The sequence below is a fragment of the Rhea pennata genome, chromosome 11 (genome assembly GCF_028389875.1).
Source record: "Rhea pennata isolate bPtePen1 chromosome 11, bPtePen1.pri, whole genome shotgun sequence".
Lineage (NCBI taxonomy): Eukaryota > Metazoa > Chordata > Aves > Rheiformes > Rheidae > Rhea > Rhea pennata.
In genome coordinates, this window is record NC_084673.1 from 19,913,453 (window position 1) to 19,931,252 (window position 17,800).

The 17,800-nt window shown below is 45.4% G+C and overlaps 1 protein-coding gene across 2 annotated transcripts in view; it reads left to right on the forward strand.

The window, feature by feature from the left end:
* Positions 1–16,214, forward strand: part of PAK3 (p21 (RAC1) activated kinase 3) — a 71,631-nt gene extending 55,417 nt beyond the window's left edge. Inside the window, exons 8-15 of one of the 2 annotated variants that reach the window (XM_062584436.1) lie at positions 2,159–2,222; positions 5,781–5,829; positions 7,503–7,615; positions 8,564–8,681; positions 9,509–9,608; positions 10,022–10,218; positions 14,920–15,057; positions 15,719–16,214. In XM_062584436.1, coding sequence (XP_062440420.1) covers positions 2,159–2,222; positions 5,781–5,829; positions 7,503–7,615; positions 8,564–8,681; positions 9,509–9,608; positions 10,022–10,218; positions 14,920–15,057; positions 15,719–15,808 — 869 coding nt within the window. In that variant the 3' untranslated portion in view covers positions 15,809–16,214. Of the gene's footprint in view, positions 1–2,158; positions 2,223–5,780; positions 5,830–7,502; positions 7,616–8,563; positions 8,682–9,508; positions 9,609–10,021; positions 10,219–12,963; positions 13,402–14,919; positions 15,058–15,718 lie in introns of those variants that run through there. The other variant, XM_062584437.1, reaches the window with a different exon arrangement.
* Positions 16,215–17,800: the final 1,586 nt, after the last annotated feature.

Consider the following 17,800-nt stretch of genomic DNA (forward strand, 5'->3'; position numbering starts at 1 on the left):
TTACTGGATAGGGGATGAAGGTGCAGCTTGGGTCAGCCGCAGGTGCTGTGATAAGGGGGCAATTGGGACTTGGTTGGCAAAGAGCAGCAGGTTGTTGGGCAGAAAGCAGTGGCTCTTGCTGTGGATCAAGCAGACTGAGATCAGTGTCATTTTAGTACCATTCTTGCTGACTTTGGGCAAATCTTCCCTGGACTGGCAGCATTCTTCTATCTTTGAAGAGTTTTGGCACTAAGCAACAATTACGATAGTTGCATCTCAGTGCTAGCCCTCATCCTGTCACTAGGGGAAAATACTGAAAGTTAACTGGTTCCCGGAAATGTTTTGTCTTTGGCTTAGACTCAAGACAGTACCATTAGTGTAATTCTCACAGGTTGGGATGGTGGGGCAGGATCACTTCAGGCTACTTGAGGCTGTGTTGGCATCCTCAGCCACCAAGCTCTTACGCTGCTGGCAGCAGCGGGCACAGGCCGGCGTTCCTGGGGTGCCGGACGAGGGCGAGTGGGTCTCACTGAGCAAGGGAAACCTCTTCCCCTGCAGCTCCCCATTAGCGCCCTTGCCATGGCCAGCAAAACTATTTTATCAGGGAGTGTAGCAGATGGTATTGATGCCCCTTCTTGCTGTGCCGGCAGGCAGGATTCCTGGCCGGGTGTCCCTTCAGATGCCCATTTGGATGCTAAAAGCCCTCTGCTCCGGAGAAATGGCCTGGACAGAAGGGAAAAATGTGTTTGTTGCTACTTACAGCGAGAGGCACATCTCCTAGTTTTGATTTGGAAGCACTGGTGAATAAATAGGTGAGTGTTTGTATTTGTAATGTAGGAATATTGCCAGACTGCTCAAACAAAATATGCAGTCACATATAGGGATTTGTTCCTCCTGAATTAATCTTCCCTATGGATTTCAGTGATGTGCATTCTAAGCTAAATCTTTAGAAGTCATTTGCATTGCCGTTAAACCACAAGCTTTTACTTCTCCTTGTTGTTTATATTTTATCTAGGAAACTACTAGACCAGAAAAAAACAATATTGTTTTTTTAATTATTCCTCTGGATTTGTTTGAGTTTATCAGATTTTGGCTCTTCTGTTTTATACAAACAGACTATCCTAATTACTGCTTTCCTTCCTTCCCATTCAGACTGCCTACACCTCTGAATGGGCCAGAAACCTCCAAGCTGTGCATGTTTTAATTTTAACACTGAGTGGCCCATGCACTCCAAACCTGCCTGGGGGATCTGGCGTGCCCCATGCCGTTGTGCAGAGCCTGTGCCATAGGGGCTGGCCTCTTCCCTGGTGCTACAACGATGAGCTACCGGGAGATGGCAGCACCCCATCCAGCCTGACCTGCACATCGCGTCTCCAGGCGCTCAGGAGATTGCCAGCATCTTATTTGTGCAGCAATCTTTGTAACAGTCGTTCCTGAGGAGTGTTGCTGTTTTTGCTAGCCATCACAGGTCCCTCTTGGGTTGTGAGGATCAGCTTGTGGAGACAGCAAGTCTCCTGCTGCTTGCTCATCCAAGGCAGGCTGAAGACAAGTGGTGGTTCTTCAAACGACACAAGCAAGGTCTTCTCCAAATTTAGCCTCTGTAATGAATTGTAAGGGTCATGGTTCTTAAAACTTTGTAGCTAATTATTATGATGTTAACTGCTCTGCTTTAAAAAGGCAAAACCATTATTTTGGTGAACCACTGAAAGGTTGACAGGACCCCTTCCTGGAAACACTTTATGTTCTTCCTGTTCTTTGAATGGCATCTGTTTATAAAAATGGATTCTGAAACCCAAGTTGCATTTGAAAGTATTAAACCCCTCGTAAAATCACACGGAGTATTTATTTCTAAGAAAAAAAAAGACTCTATTTTTCCAGCTCTTGTTAACATTTAAACAACAAACACTTGCACTGCTATTTGTTCTTCATTCATATCTGTCTTCTGTAAACATCTGGGTTCTCCGTGTTCTCAGTTTCTTGCCAACCTCCACAGACTCAGGTACTCTTCAAAGGACTGTAGAATATCAGCCTTTGCGGAGGCCACCAGCACTTGGGAGCTGCCAGTCTTGTCAGCTGGCTGAACACAAGCAGCTCAGAGGCCCAGACAGAGTGGTGGTGTTTCTGGGCCTAGGTGGAATCTCCATTTTCAAGTGAGCATCTTTAATTTTGTTTCTTTCAGGAAGCATTGTGAGTGTGGGAGACCCTAAGAAGAAATATACTCGATTTGAAAAAATCGGCCAAGGGTAAGTCCAGTCATAGTTACTTACACAAAAACACAGGGCAGATACTTTACTGGTTTAGTATCAAGTGTGAAGTTAGGCAAGCTCCAGCACATTCGGATGCTGGGTTTAAATTCTCCTGTGCTATCAGTATTAATCAGTATTTACATAGTGGCCAAAATGAATCATAAAAGATACTTTGCTGCTCTCAGTGTCTTGTCTGCTGAGATTGCAAGCACTTGGGAGATTTACTGTGCCTCAAGCATGTGATACTTGTATGCTTATTTTAATAGAAGAAATCATTTTTATATGTCTGTGAATAATAGTTGCACTAAAGAAAGGAGAAGAAAGTTCTGCTTTGTGACCTTAAAGAGCAACTTATCACCTGATGGATGTCAGGTAAATGACAGCTCAGAATACCATTTAGTTTAAAAAGTTTTGCTGAATAAATTATTTCAATGATCAGGGTTGTAACAGCGTAGTTTAAAAGTCTAAACCAGAGGTTAATTATCTCTATTTTCTAGCATAGGCAGTAAAAAAAAAAAACAAAAAACAAAAAAAACCAACAAAAAAAACCCCACCCCTCAAACTTCTGCCTGACAGTAGATCATTTTTGGATCCTGCAAGTATTAGTAGTTTACTGAAAATCATCTGCCAAACTATTCGATTTTGAAACCCTACTTTACCTACTATGAATAGGATTGTTTTGAAGTATTTTATATGCGAGGAGAGAAAAAAGGAGAAATAACATCAGAACTAAACATTTGATTTGCTTTTTAAATGTTGTCTGAGACTCGCTGCCCAGTGGAAGCGTCCTGGGCTGCGTGGTGATCCCAGGAAGGCTAACTCCGTTTGCGTAAGCGCAGCGTTGTGCTGCAGTCACTGTGTGACAGAATACAGTTCACTGACGTTGGTAGATAATTTTTCTGCCTTAACTGTTTTGTCAGATTTGAACTCAGGGTAGCATATTGCAGACCTACAAATGGTATATACTGAGGAAGGCCAGACACGTTCATGCTCTTTCTCTGGTAGTAGAAATATTTTATTTGATAGGGCACTCGAGGGAAGGCTATTCTGTGCCGTTCGTTGTATAACTCTCTCAGACTCCAGCTTGCTTTCGACCCCAAGCTTTGGTTCTTACTGTCATTTGTCAGTGGACACTTAAATTGTGCCAGTTTCTCAAAAGATGAGTGTCAGCTGAAGAAGTGAGATTCAGAATAAACGTGTGTGAAGCGGGTTATTGCTGTCACCACGAGAAAATGACCATCATATCTGACCTTAAAGGGCCTCTGAAGTGATTTCCTTCAGCTTGTAGTGCAGCTGGGAGATGGTGTGCCCGCGTTGCAGAGGGGTAAGTGTGCCAGTGTAACCAGCCGGGTCGACTGACAGAGCTGAGGGTCAGATCCTAGCGGACAGAAATCACCTTGGGGGACGCTGTACTGGATGTCTTTTGGATCTGAATTGCTATCGCAGTGAACAGTTGAATGTGAGACTCTTAGATACCTTTATTTGGGTTTCAAATACGTGCAAAGCTCTTTATTTTGTGTAAGACTTGCTCTGGCTTTTAGTATCTAAATTACAGTAATTTTTTTCTCAAATGCTCAAACAGCAAGTGCACTCCCTAAGGTACTTGGGATCAGTTCATCCCGCAGGATGTGCAGGAGGACCGATGCCATTCCGGCTCGCGGTGTAGCACTGCGGGGAGGGCTAAGCTGCTGCAGGTCTTTGTCGACACGTCTTCCCTGCCGGTGACGGTGCAGAAGTCTGCAGAAAGGCACGTCCTCACACCGCAAGTTACATTCTGACTGTTTCAGGAAAGTAGGTGTAAATTTAGTTAACCGGGCCTAGATTTAGTTAACCAGGCCCCATGCCCCCAGATTGCTACCAGAAACAGTTCACACTACCCCTACATGGTGCTTTGGGGGACTTTTCCATTACTCAGCTGCTGAAAAATAGGAAGTCTAACAAAATGCTGCACAGTCTGGTGCTTAAGGAAAAAAATTTGTATAAACAATCATTTCATTTTTTTTTCTGATGCACGGTTAGAGCGGCAGCTTAATTTTGTAGCTGTGTGGGAAGTCTCATTTGACTGTCCAGGCGTCCCAGCTCCATCCGTATAGCTCACGTGCCTGGCTGGGGGCACAGGCGCAATGACCGGTACTGCATGCCGATACGCCGAGGGGCACCTGACTGCAAGGTGGACCCGCTGCCAAGAGAAGTGCAGGTAGAGAGTGACTTTGCACTTAAGGAAAAGGGAATTGTCCAGGCGGTGACATCTCATTGCTCCATCCGGTGGGTGAAGTTAATAAATACTGTGATGGTTACAGAGCTATTAGCAGTGACCAGGAATCAGCGGGTCTGGGCTGAGAAACAGGTCAGTCTGAGTGCCGAGTCTCTTGTTTGTAATTTGTCTCCAGTTTAGGGCTGAAAATGCTGCTGACCCTGGAGGAAACTTAGTTAACTAGTGCTTGCTAAAGAGGACGTGCTGGCTCAAGTAGTGCTTAGCTCCTGCTAGAAAGATAAATTAGTGTGGAGACTTGAGCAGCCTGAGTTTAGCTTTTCTTTTTTAAAAAAAATCTGTACTGCACTGCATCACAGTGACACAGATCTAATTGCAGGCTCTGGTACTTGCCTAACTGCATTAAAACCAAGATACTACAGAAGAATTTAAAAGTTAGATACAGATCAGAAATTATAGCTGCTTAGAAATAAAAGTCCCTAATGCAGGATCACAGAGCCCTTGCAATTAATTCACAGCTTTACTTAAATTACTCACCTTTATCTAAACTCTTCACAGATGGCCTAGAGCATACCAAAAAGCATCCTAATTTAAATAGTGGTTTTTAAATAAACCCTGACAGGACTTTGCTCAGGAGGTATAGCACACGTTAGCAACTCTGAATAAATGGTGTTGGCTTTTTATGAAAGCAAATTGGATTAATCTCAACAATTAGTCATAGGAAAATGCATTTGCATTTATATTAAAAGGATACATAGCGTGGCCAATGATAACATTGTTCTCAGCACGGGCACACAGTCTCTGGTGCCTGTTGTATTAAAATGCTTTGGAAACATTTCAGCCTGCAGGTAAACAGAGACAAACGAGGTGATCATGTAAAACTGAGCAAACTCACCGATTTTGGTATTTTCTCTCTGTGCAATGCTTGCTAGATGAGTGTTCCCGCTTTGCCCGGTTCTCACCTTGGCTCTGTGTTTCCCAGGGGCTCAATATTCGTGCACCTTAGATGATGATGGCAGCATAAACCTGTGGCTTGCTTCAGCAGGAGAAGCCCCAGCAGGGTTAACAAGCCCATGGGGGCCCCTCGCTTTTGAACCCGAAGGGATTGCCGAGCAGCTCTTGCCGCTCAGAGGCTTCCTGTTTGTTTTGAGTCGTTCTCGGGTTTCGTGTGGAACTTCTCGTGTGCCTCGTTGTGTGGCCGGCAGGGTGGCTGGAGGACAGCGCTCTGGAGAAGGCCGTGTCTAGCTCCTTCCTTCCGAAGGCTCTTAGGTGTATTTGGACTTTTGCACTAAGCACCCAGGCTGCTTCTCATTTCTTGACTGCTGTGTTTTTCTTTTCCCTAGGGCCTCGGGTACCGTTTATACAGCAATAGACATCGCCACGGGACAGGAGGTGAGTGCCAGCAGCCTGCAAACTCGGCGCTCGGACTGTGTGTGCGGTGCTTTCGCCCCGTGCTGACCGAGGGAGGGACTCTGGGGTCGCCAGGAGATGTTCAGTGCAAAGGCAGCTCTCCCCTCCCTAAGCCTGGGCTAGTGGCTGCACCATCATGCTGCCTGTGCCTTTCCTCTGAAAGCTCAGTGAGGGCCGTGCGGTTGCGTGCCTCGGTAGCCGGACACCAGCGGTGGCCGTGGACTTCCTTTTAAGGCCAATTGCAGCATTTTTTTGACCTACGCTTTCTCCAGAACAGGTCTGTGCCCTCCATGGCATTGCTGATCCCAGCCCACTGCCATCCCTCTGATGCCATCCCTGCGTGTGTGTTTTAATGGAGAGGGATCTGTAAATAAATCTCAGCAAGCTTTCAGGCCTGATAAAAACTGCATAGTTTTTATTGCCAGTGTAAAGGTATTGGTTTAGAAATTGTTGTTTCTGCTCTTCCCCAGTGTGGATAAACATATGCTCCTTACAGAGCAGATTTGTCTGAGCATAACTTAACTCTGTGAAGTTACAGCACAAAAATTGTGGACCTGGCTGTAGTTTGGTTATCAACACAAACTGTTGAATCTAAAGACTGTCATAACTGTCAGCCTCAGGAGAAACCCAGGGCTTGTCACAGTTTCCCATATTGGTATGAGGAATAAATAACTGCATTACACTGATTGTTGCTGGACAAACTTTATCCTTATTAGTTGCTGCTACTAGGAAAGCAAGGAGGCAAGCAATAGCCTTCCAAGAAGGGCACACTAACTCTGTCTTAATTACTGAGTATACTAATGCAACAGCGAACCGACGCACGCTGCAGTCATTCAGTCCTGATTTATCTTAGTCGCTGATTCAGGATAGTAATACTATTTTTAGCTTTCTTTTTTCAGCTTTCTTCAAAGTATGATGTAAGTAAGACAGATCGTGTTTAGGAATTAATTCTGTGTTCTAGTCGTGTTGAAGCTGGTTGGCTGGCACAGGCACCCTGCCCAGGGCCCTGGACCTGCCCTGAAAGTACCGCAGAGCGGATCATTTGTTAACTCAGGAATCACTGCAAATATCGGCTGTGCTAGAAGAGCGTTACTAGAGTTGCAAAGTCAGAACGCCGGAAGCTGGGAAGTTCCAAGATCCTCTGTAACCGTGTAACCCGTTAGCACAGCTTTTTGCGCGGGATGTGCGTGTCCCTTTTCTTTCGGTTATGTAATCAAGTCAAGAATAACAGCAGTTGCTGAAATAGTCGTCAAAATCATGTAATCTCTGCAGGGTTACCCGCTATTTTTATATATTTTTTCATGGTAACAAAATCACTTCCTGCTTGCAAAACCTGAATGAATAATGACTGTGGTAATAAACCACGGCCGTTTTGGATGAAAGTAGGTATGCAGGGTGTTGTTAGAGATTTCTGATTGAGGTTTTACAGGCCGTTTTTACAAATTGTACAAGGCAAGCTGTATGTGGCCCTGTATAACTAGCACCCAGGCAAGCAGAAAAGTGAGGTTGTTGTAACGTGATCCTGAGCTTTGGTGCCGAATAGCCTGGCAGTTTGGCACAGCTCTGATATGTCGTTCCCAAACCACTTCCACGTGTTCGTGCTGATCTGGGGCGGTTCGGGCTGTTCGAGGTGATAATTTTCAATGTCATTTTAGGTGGCCATAAAGCAAATGAATCTCCAACAACAGCCCAAAAAGGAACTAATTATTAATGAAATCCTGGTCATGAGGGAAAATAAGAACCCCAATATTGTTAACTATTTAGACAGGTAAGTAGTGCTAGTGTTAACGTTTGAAAGTTCATTTACATACTGCAGGCCAAAGGTTCAGAAGCCTTTGGTCTCTGGCAGAAAAATGACCTGTTTATTTTTGATACATACGTACATACATATATGTATACACACACATATATATATATGTACACACAGACATACATATATACACACACACACGCACACAAATGTGCGCACACACATCCACACCCACACGTGTATTGGAGGAGATTGCTCTTAATCTGCATTAATTTTTTTACATATGCAGTTCAAAGACTGTTTCTGAAAATCTGGATCAGCCATATCTTACTAAAGCAACTGCCTGTGACTCCACTGTCTCCAAGATTTTTTAGTTGAATGTATTTTATGTGTATTCTGATAAACGCTGATAAATCATCATAGAAATTATTTTCATTGGAACGTTCCCATTATTTTCCATTGCTGTGGATGCCAGGAAGACAAGGTTCTTGTTTCCAGACACACATAATTTACCGAATTTAAAATTGTTTTTTGTTTCTGAATGCACTTCATGTAAGATTTTTCAAACTGTTGACCAATTTCTACTCTCAGTAGTACACAGGTTCACACCAGGGACAGTTATGAAAGTTTTGTCCTCATGTTTCTGGAGTTATTCATGGCATTTCTGAATATGTTAAGATGATGAATGAGATGATGTGATATATCCTGACTGAACATTTATCTTTGCCTTTACTAAACTGCATTTTTCACTTGCTTGCCATATAACGTCTATGTATTTCACTCATAATGCCTCTTTCATTTGTACTGCACAGATTCTTTCTAAGGACGGTGTAGCCTAGAAGGAATGTCTATTCGCTTTATGCTGTCTTCATTTAAAAATGATCAGAAAGCAAAAATCAAGCGTGGTCTTTCTCACAAGATAACTTAGCCATGCATATTCATCTCTGTCGCTGTTTTTTGTTCCAGCTACCTGGTGGGTGATGAACTTTGGGTAGTTATGGAGTACTTGGCAGGAGGCTCTTTAACTGACGTGGTCACGGAGACCTGTATGGACGAAGGGCAGATAGCGGCTGTCTGCAGGGAGGTGAGGGATGCTGCGGTGCTTGTGCTCACGTAGGTAGCATGGGACTGATGAACAGGTGGTAAGAATATGAGCGATTTCATGTCCAGATCTTCATTTCTGTGATGGTTTTTAATATGATTTGCCTGCCTGTAGCACTGTGCTTACTATACTTTGTTACTGTACTCTATAGACTGTTGATATAATCACTCTTTTTTTTTTTTTTTTTTTGAGTTTTATTATTCTCAACTTTGCCTCTTCAAAAGTTTGCTTGGGGCATGTCTGTGTGTTATTCCTTGCCAGTAGAAGCAAGCATGCTTGTGGCAGAATTTTAAAATAATAGCAAAGAAAAACGGAGGTTCATTTGTCACAGTCCTCTGCTTAAAAGGATAGCGTTCCACCCAAAATGTTGTTCGCTTCTGAAAAATGACTAAAATGCTGTTTTCAAATCTCCTGTAGAGCCTCTCACAATAAAATCTTTGTCATAAACCTTCCACCCGAAAGTGATCCACTTGATACTGAAGGAAGTGAGTTTTTCTTTTTTGGCAAATAATAGTTTGTCATATGGACAGAGATGGCAAATTCATTGTAGCTGCAGTCGTTCTGTCTGTGCTTTCAGGGGATAGTCTGTAACAATAATTGACATTTCTCATTCAAAAGCTAACGTGCCTTCATTTAGAAAGCTATTATTCTAACGGTGTTGAAGCAGCAAGCTATTCCTCTTGACAGCACAGTATTTTGCCATTACTCACAATTCAGCTAGAAATTAAATCTTTTAGAGACGTTCCCTTCTTGTGTGATGAAATCAGGCCATTAATTTTTACTTTTGTGTTTCTTTTTTTTTGTATCAGTGCCTGCAAGCACTGGATTTCCTACATTCAAACCAAGTGATCCACAGAGACATCAAGAGTGACAACATCCTTCTCGGGATGGACGGATCTGTCAAATTGAGTAGGTGTCCTTGGTTAGGCAGCGGTGTTCGCGGCACGGGCTGTGGGGCTGCTTCTCACTGACTGCCGGTACCCAAAAGTGATTCTGTGCTAATGCCCTGACCACTGCTGCAAACGAAGTGCACAATTCCAGTACATAAGAGGTAGAAAAAGGAAAAAGATACAAAGACTGGCTTCTATTTGCTTGTGTCTCTTCTAGGGACCAGAAGTTTGATTTAAAGCTTCAATTGAAGCATTTGCTGCATGAAACTTTTTTTTAAGGTGGCTAATTCGATATTTACTTGGCTACACAAAGAGAACATGGCTGCTTTTTCCAGCTAGATTCAACACTACATTTTTGGGCACAAAGTAGGGGTTTCTATTGCTTTGTTTCATATTTTAGACTGGCTTTAATGACACTTGTTTTCTCCGCAGCTGATTTTGGGTTCTGCGCACAGATCACCCCTGAGCAGAGTAAACGGAGCACAATGGTGGGGACTCCTTACTGGATGGCACCAGAGGTGGTGACGAGAAAAGCATACGGCCCCAAAGTTGACATCTGGTCGCTCGGGATCATGGCAATAGAAATGGTGGAAGGAGAACCTCCTTACCTTAATGAAAATCCTCTCAGGGTAAGGTGCAGATAGAATGAGATACCACTGTCTTTTTAATCTGACCCGTGTTTAGAGACAAAATCCTTATCACATCAGCTTGGACTAGTTCCAGCAGGGAGTGTTTCTAAAAATGTCATTGCAGCATTTCAGCATATACTGTAGCTTTAGGTGCATAAATAGGAGAACCTCAAAAGAGAAGTGACATGGAGCTAGTTCAGAAATGTGTCATTTTTGCCTCCAGCGATGCTTAAAATTTCTCTCTCAGGCAGTTTTTGAAGTCTCTTTCAGCCGTATCTCTGATGACAAGAATTTTTCCATAGCAAGTTTCTCCAGTTGATGAATTTTTATGAAAAGAATTTCAAACTTATCTGCAGGGAAAAAAGTACTTTCAAATTCAGATCTGTGTGGATTTGTTATCTGATTCTTTCAGAAAATGTCCTTGGTTATAGTAATGCCACAGTTATTTATTACCAAAACATTTCTAAAGTTATATATTAGCAAAGATACCTGTACTAAACAGGTAGTAAAGTGATGCATTTTTAATGTTTTGAAGTTTTCATTTCTATCCTAGAGTGCTTAAAATGAAATGATCGGGTCATACACCAAACAGTTGTGTGTTTGTGGAGGAATGTATACGAAGGTAAACAGTCGTGACTGATAGCCGAAACAACCAGTTAAATGCTGCACAGTTAATTCCTACTAGGATGCAGGAATCTATGAGGAAATTAGTTTTGCACCTATGGATAGAAATACATATATAATTTTTGGTGAGGCTACAATTAAAATACAGTATCACTGTTAGCTTTTCTCATAGTGATAAGGCTGGCCCCCCTCTACTCTGGTACCAGCCTGCTTACTGCAGAACCGAGAGCTGGAGCCTCTAAAAGAACAGACAACAGCACAGTCAGAAAATACCCCCTTGGTCGTGCTGTTTGCGAAGGGAACATGCCAGGGCTTTATACAAACTTCTGCCTTCTGCTCTTTTGAAAAAAGGTTCCTAGGTCTTCTCAGGAGGCCACCTTTTGGTTTGGCAGGTGCCTGGCTTTTTGGGGTCCTGTGCACCCAGGCGAAGTGCCTCTGCCACCGTGCGAGGAGGGTTAAGAGAGACACGGGCTTGGATTCAGACAGATGCTGAACTAGCTCAGTGCTCCATAGCTGGGCAGGGTAGCAGCAGGCCTGCGTCATGGCAGCCCACTTCTACCAGCAGCAACTGCTGCACGTCACTGGTTTTGCTTTAGTTTCCTGCAAAGAGAGGATCCCATATTCTGACTGCTTCCTTGGGGGATCCTTGCAAAAATCATATTGGCTTTGTATTAGGCACCCAAAACCAAAGAACAGGAATAGAATTACTGGTCTGGGGGAAGTCCTGCTTCCTTAAGCTCAGTGTTGGTTAGGGGTCATCTAGAACCTTCAAGCTTCACCTCCTGCTAGTGTGAAGACCAACTCGAACACTCACAGCTTTGAGGCATCTTCAAGGTGTTTGAGTGAAATTGCACCAGATAAAAACCAGACATCTGAAGCTGGTAGCATCTGTGGTGGCTTTTTTTCCTCCTTTGCAGAGGTTGTTGTCCCTGGGCTAGGAACAGTGAGCAGCTTGTGAAGCACTGCCTGAAGCACCCCAGGTATCACCTAGGTTTATTAAGGTAAATCAACCCCAATGGGGACAGGGTCCTGTCTGCTGTTGTATGTGCAGTCAGAGGCTCCAGGGAAAGGTCTCAGCTGTCTCCAGACAGCAGAGCTTAAAGACAACGCCTGCTTTTACAGCATAGATTTTTAGCTGATGGAACACAGTAACTGTTGGGTGTAGTAGTCACATTTTGCTTGCATTCAGGGAATTCTGCAGAGCTTGAAAGCAAAAGGCTGCTGCTTTACTTTTATGAATGATTGTTTTAATAATGTAAGGCACCTAGATGCTTCAGTTACCAGCACTAGTTTAAATGTATTAATAAATTATAAAGGCATTAAAGGATCATTAATCATAGAGTTAATAGCAGTTTAATGTAGATGCATTTGTCGTTTTCCAGCTGTATAGCAAACGCTGCACGTTGCTTGGTTCCTTCTAGCCTTTGCAGTACTTGCAGGCAATCCGTGAGGCAGGAACCGTTTTCCAGCCATGAGAGAGGCTGTGGATACTCCCGCGATGGTATTCGTCTTTTCTCTCACTGTGATTTTCTTCCAGAAGGCGCATGCCTAGTCCCTGAGGGACAATCGCTGCACAATAAATATTCTTCGAAACGCAGGTTGAACCTCCTCAGTTTCAATTAAAAAGAAAAGCATTTCCGTTTGCTTTTTCATCTATTAACTACAGTGCATCAGTTTTCGAAGAAACTTCAACATAGTTTCCAAATGCTGTGGACTCTGTAGGGTTTCAGGCTTCTGAATTGTCTGTATAATGTTCCTGTCGTGTATCTGGGTGGCCTCAGTAACTTTGGAATACAGTTTTCAGACTGCAGCCATAACTATATGCTGCGTACTTTCTAGTTTTTTGGTATGTTAAACAAATTAATGAGCTTATTGCTCCTTTGCAGCTACTGCAAACACTCCTTTCCTTTGTACTGGATATTTTTCCTTGCTGGCTGCATTATAGGAAACCAAAAAATATGTAATGAGATGCTTCAGTTTCCCATAAACTTTTTTCTCTTGCTCTAGAAATATTTTAAAGGTGCAATTCCTAGCAAAAGATGACTCTCTTATTTGCTTTTTTCTTCACAATATATGAAGCAAAGAGCTTCGTTTGACCTGGTGCTCCTGTTTCACAATCAGGTGAACGTAGCTGGAATACAAATTTTCAGGAATGTGGTCAGTGCTGTTTCCCTTCACGCCAGGAGCGCTGATGTGCCTCAGATGCCGTGAGGAAAACACAGTGAAAAGAGGCTCTTCAGCTCCCCGCTGTGTCCGGTTGCTGAGGTCAGCTGCAGACGGACGGGATAAGATTGACTTTGTAAAGTTTATGTTGCGGTAAAAGGAAAGAAACATACTTCTGTTGTTTTTACTTTAGGATAGTTCATTTGCCTATTTAGGCTTGGAAAATTTCCCTCTGTATTTAAGAGGGTTAAAAAGTCGATTTGGTCATGGTCTGCTTGGATGCCAGTACCACAGAGCTGCTATTACCGCAGCAGATGTTTTTTATGGAAGATTCCTAGGCCTATTCTTACTAATATTACTGTGTATTTGAGACATATTCTGCAAGTTCAAGCTAAAATAGTTCAAACTGTTTGTCTTACATGTCTAATAACATCTTGCAATAGCAGAATGAACTGCTCCCCAGCTTCTCGGCATGTCAGACCTCTGTTACAAGTGAACTGCACTTGGTAATGGTCACCCCACGTTTTACAAAACTGCATTATAATTCCTTGGTCTCGGGAGCTGATGAAGCCTTGCCAAGCTGCATGAACACTGTCAGATGCCTAGAAATGAGCTTCCATGGCTTTGACTAGGAAACTTAAGCTTGGCTTAGGCTGGTCATTCCTGAGGAGTAGAACGGGTGGGATTTTGAGCTGTTCGGCCCGTTCTGTGTGCCGAGACGACTGTACTTCGCACTGGGCAGATGGACGTTCATGCACGTCGCAAGGGGGTTCACAGAGACCTCGGCCCTTAGCACAGCGTAATCCTCCCCACGCTCAAGTTACATTTTGCTTTGTTTTTTAAAAAGTTCCTTGCTCTGCCGTCTGCGATGATGATGCTGAAAACATGAAACATGTAACATTTAATGTTACCTTTCCTGCTCGGCTTTGAGAGATGAAGCTGTATCATTCTTCTAAATGGGATACTAGCCTGAAACATGAAGATTATAGTTTAAAGTCAGCGTAACCTATTCTGCTGCTTATCTGTTTTGCTGAAGTACTGGCTAACATCCTTCTTTCGTAACCCCAAGCCGCTTTCCCCGTGTCACCAAGCAGGAGCTTTCTGAAGCCCAGCGGCCAGAACCTCCCATTTCTTCCCTGGCGGTTTCTGGGATGAGGACATCATTGAATGTATTTACCTGAATATCAGAATTAGCATAGGGTTGCCACAGGGAGGGAATTATTATATATTATTATTATATTATTATATATTTTTCTAATTAAGCCATTAAAAGCTTTTTCTTTCACCACATAAACAAAGCTGATCTGGAATTTGGAGACTGCAGAGAAACAGAGCCCCAGGTGGCTCCCGTCTGCCCAACGATCCGTTTTCCTCTTAATATCACTGTGCGTGCGACTTGTGTGTCTGCACTGAAAATGAAGTTTAAAACATTTCTGGTTCTTTATCCAAGGCATAAGCTGATGGATTTAAGTTTTTTTATGCAGTTACCATTTTTATCAAGAGTAGAGTAAAAAATCTGACTACCTTAGTCTGTTCTGCGGAAGCTCAGTGCTTTAGGCACCAGTGAGCACTGCAGAGATGCAGTTTATATAATAATCCTTTGAGGTAATACAGTTAGGCCTAATTCACTCCTTAAAATAGCCTGTAAAGCTAGTGTCAGTACTTACAGAAGCAAAATGTGCTTTTGCTGGTGTATGTCATACTAACTGGGTCAGGCAATGAAATCAGCTATCAAGGCAAAATCATTTTGATGTTGGAATAGCTGCGTCTAGATTAGGCTTTTTTTTCAGGATAGAAAAATTGTTTCCCTCTGCCAGGGAAAAAATTGCCAGCGAAAAACTGATCTTATAAAAGCAGGGTCTATCTGAGCAGCTGAAAGCTGCAGGTGGAGCCCGGTGTTTCCGTCTCCCCTAGGCCTTGTATCTGATAGCCACCAACGGGACGCCGGAGCTGCAGAACCCGGAGCGGCTCTCCGCCGTCTTCCGCGACTTCCTGAACCGCTGCCTCGAGATGGACGTGGACCGGCGAGGGTCTGCCAAGGAGCTGCTGCAGGTAAAGCGGCTGCGGGTGACGGCGCTGCCGTACGTCCCGGCGTCCTCGGCGGTTAAACGCACAGGCGACAGCAGCTCCGTTTGCTGCCTGGCGCGGTCGAGTGATGGAGCCCCGGCTCTGGTTCAGTGACAGGAATAAGCTGCAGTGACTGGGGAGTCCCAGCACCGCCGCTGGCCCTCGGGCGCCCGTCTCCCTCCCGCCGTCCTGGTGCCCAAAAACCTGCACCTCCAAGACAGCACGTGGGCCCAGATGCTACGGGGAAACCTCTGCCTAGGGCTGCTGAGTTCCCTCAGGGACGGCTCGCGCCTTTGGTCTTTTTGGTCACTAAAATAGCCTGTGTCTTTAGGGAACTGGAACCTCCATGAGTATTTGACGTTTGTTTGTGTACAAGTTTCCTGAGAGGAGTAAGGCTCTAGGAGAGCGAGCAGCTTTCCAAGAGGGCAGGCAGGGCAAAAACATCAGCAAGCTGAAGGCACCTTGATAAATGGATTAACAGGATTACGGGCTGTGTTTGCCAGCAGCAAGGGACTGGACATGAGGATCCGGATGGTCCCCTCAGTCCCATTTCTGCACGTTCCCGGTTACCAGAAGAATACTGCTGGCACCGGTGAGTAAGCAATTCCGGAGAGTAATGGTTTCTTTCTTTCTTTCCTTTGGGTAGCATCCATTTTTAAAACTAGCCAAGCCTCTCTCCAGCCTGACTCCTCTGATCATTGCAGCAAAGGAAGCGATTAAGAACAGCAGCCGCTAGCGCTCCCGGCTGGCCTTCTCCCACGCCAGCTCCCTCCAGAGCAGGACTGAGCAAAAACTCTATAAAACCTCAACTCTTGTGCTGCAGGACAGATGGATGGACGGACAGACAAATGGTCACAGTCACGGTGATAGCAGGGAGGAGGGGAGAACAACTGTTCTCCGGTCCCTCGAGGAATAGAAACTTATCATGTGTCTTCTTCCTGCTTTCTGGCTCCTTAATTTATTTCTAAGATGAAACAGGGCTTAAGACGGAGAGGTAATGGCAGAAGATGCTTTTCTGTCTCAGCCGTTTCCAAGGTAAAGCAAATTCAGTTGGAAGATTCCCTTCCTTCTCACCCTGTGAATAAGCTGTACATTCACTTTTAAATTGTTGGGTGTTTCTTAAAGATGCAAAGTCCCTTTTATGGGTTTTCTTTTTTTTTGGTATGGTTTGGAATTGGAGAAGGGTCCCCCTTCAGTCGTGCACTCCAGGCTGTGTCGCCTTTTGAATACAGCCCGCTCGCTGGTATTTGCCCATTCACGGTACGTCTAGCCGAGGAAGAAAGTGAAGTTGCATTTCCAACCAAAAACGAATCAGGAGTAGAGCAGACAAAAGGTCCTGTTGAGATACAGGCTTTCAACTGTGAATATATAGTGTTTCAGTTCTTGACAGTTTGATTTGTATAACTAATTATGATATGTTTGCCTGGGTGAGAGTCTTATTAAAATGGGGGGGGGGGAGCAGAAAGATCAGGCAGTGTGCTCGAACAGGGCTCGTGCGATGCGAAGCTGCGAGAGCCAAGATAGGCGGCTGCAGCCAGGTCGGGCCAGGGGCCGGGTCCCGGCAGCACCTTGCAGAGCACCCCGCAGCCGCCCGGCCTTGGGCGCCGCGTGCCTAGCGCAGAGCGGGCGCAAATGGCCGTAGGTGCCCGTCCTTCCCGGGACGGGACTGATACCCGTGCCGGAGCCGGCCGGCCGGGCGGGGGCTCGTCCCCGCCTGGGATTAGCCTGCGGGGGTTTGCGCAGGAGCAGGGAAGGGCGGCCCCGATTCGGGGCCCTGTGGGGAGCGCCTGCTCGCGCGGCCCCCGTGGCCGCTGCAGGCGGTTGCATGGTTTCTGTAGGCCTCGGCACGCGGCGGCGAGGGCAGCCCGGCCCTGGAGGCGCCCACACGGCGAGCGAGCACCCGGGTCCCGCCGGCGAGAGGAGGCTTCCTGGCTTCAGCTCTGCCTCAGCCCCTGCAGCAAACAGCTCTGGAAACTTAGACGCCGAGCGAGAGCAAAGGTGCAAAACGCAGAGTCGATGGCAGAAACATCTCAGAGCCGTAAAACCAGCCGCCTTTCTGCTCCCCTGGGAGCCGCGAGCTGCTGGGAGAGTGGATCCCGGGAAGGGCCGAGGCGCTCCGCAGGGGAGCAGAGAGGGTCGGCTGTGCTGCTGGGGCCTTTTTGCTCTTTTTTGAAAGAGATGTAGCGTGGCTTCACTCAGAAAAAGCATTTGTACAGAATATTTGTTTCTGTATTCTGGTAGAACAACTAAGAAAAAAAACAAAGGCCTTCAAAACAGCAGTTGGGTTGTGGCCGTTTTAACCTAAAAAACACCCACCAACACCCAAAGGTCTGGTCTAGACCTTTATGTCCAGGCCTGAGCCTGCAACAGGCTGCGCCAGCCTTTAAGGTACTAACAGACCTTCGTGTTTTGCTGCTACGGATGAAGGATGCTTGGGCTGTTCCTGCACGAGGTCATCGGCTCGGGCTCGGCGCTGCTGCCGCTGCCTCGTCCCCGCGCTCCCTGTCCGGCCCAGGGGCTGCGGCAGCCACTCGGTGAGTTACCGCAGCTACGCGGGAATTAACCTTCCTGATTGCCCGGCGAGCAGATCGGGTTTGATTCCCTGATGCCCGAATAGGACAAAAATCCCGTTTCTTTTGTGAGGCCGCGTTTTTCTCCATCAGCGCAAGGGAGCAGCGGGGAGATGGTCTCTCCCGAGGGGAAAAGCAGCAGGGATGCGGACGAGAGA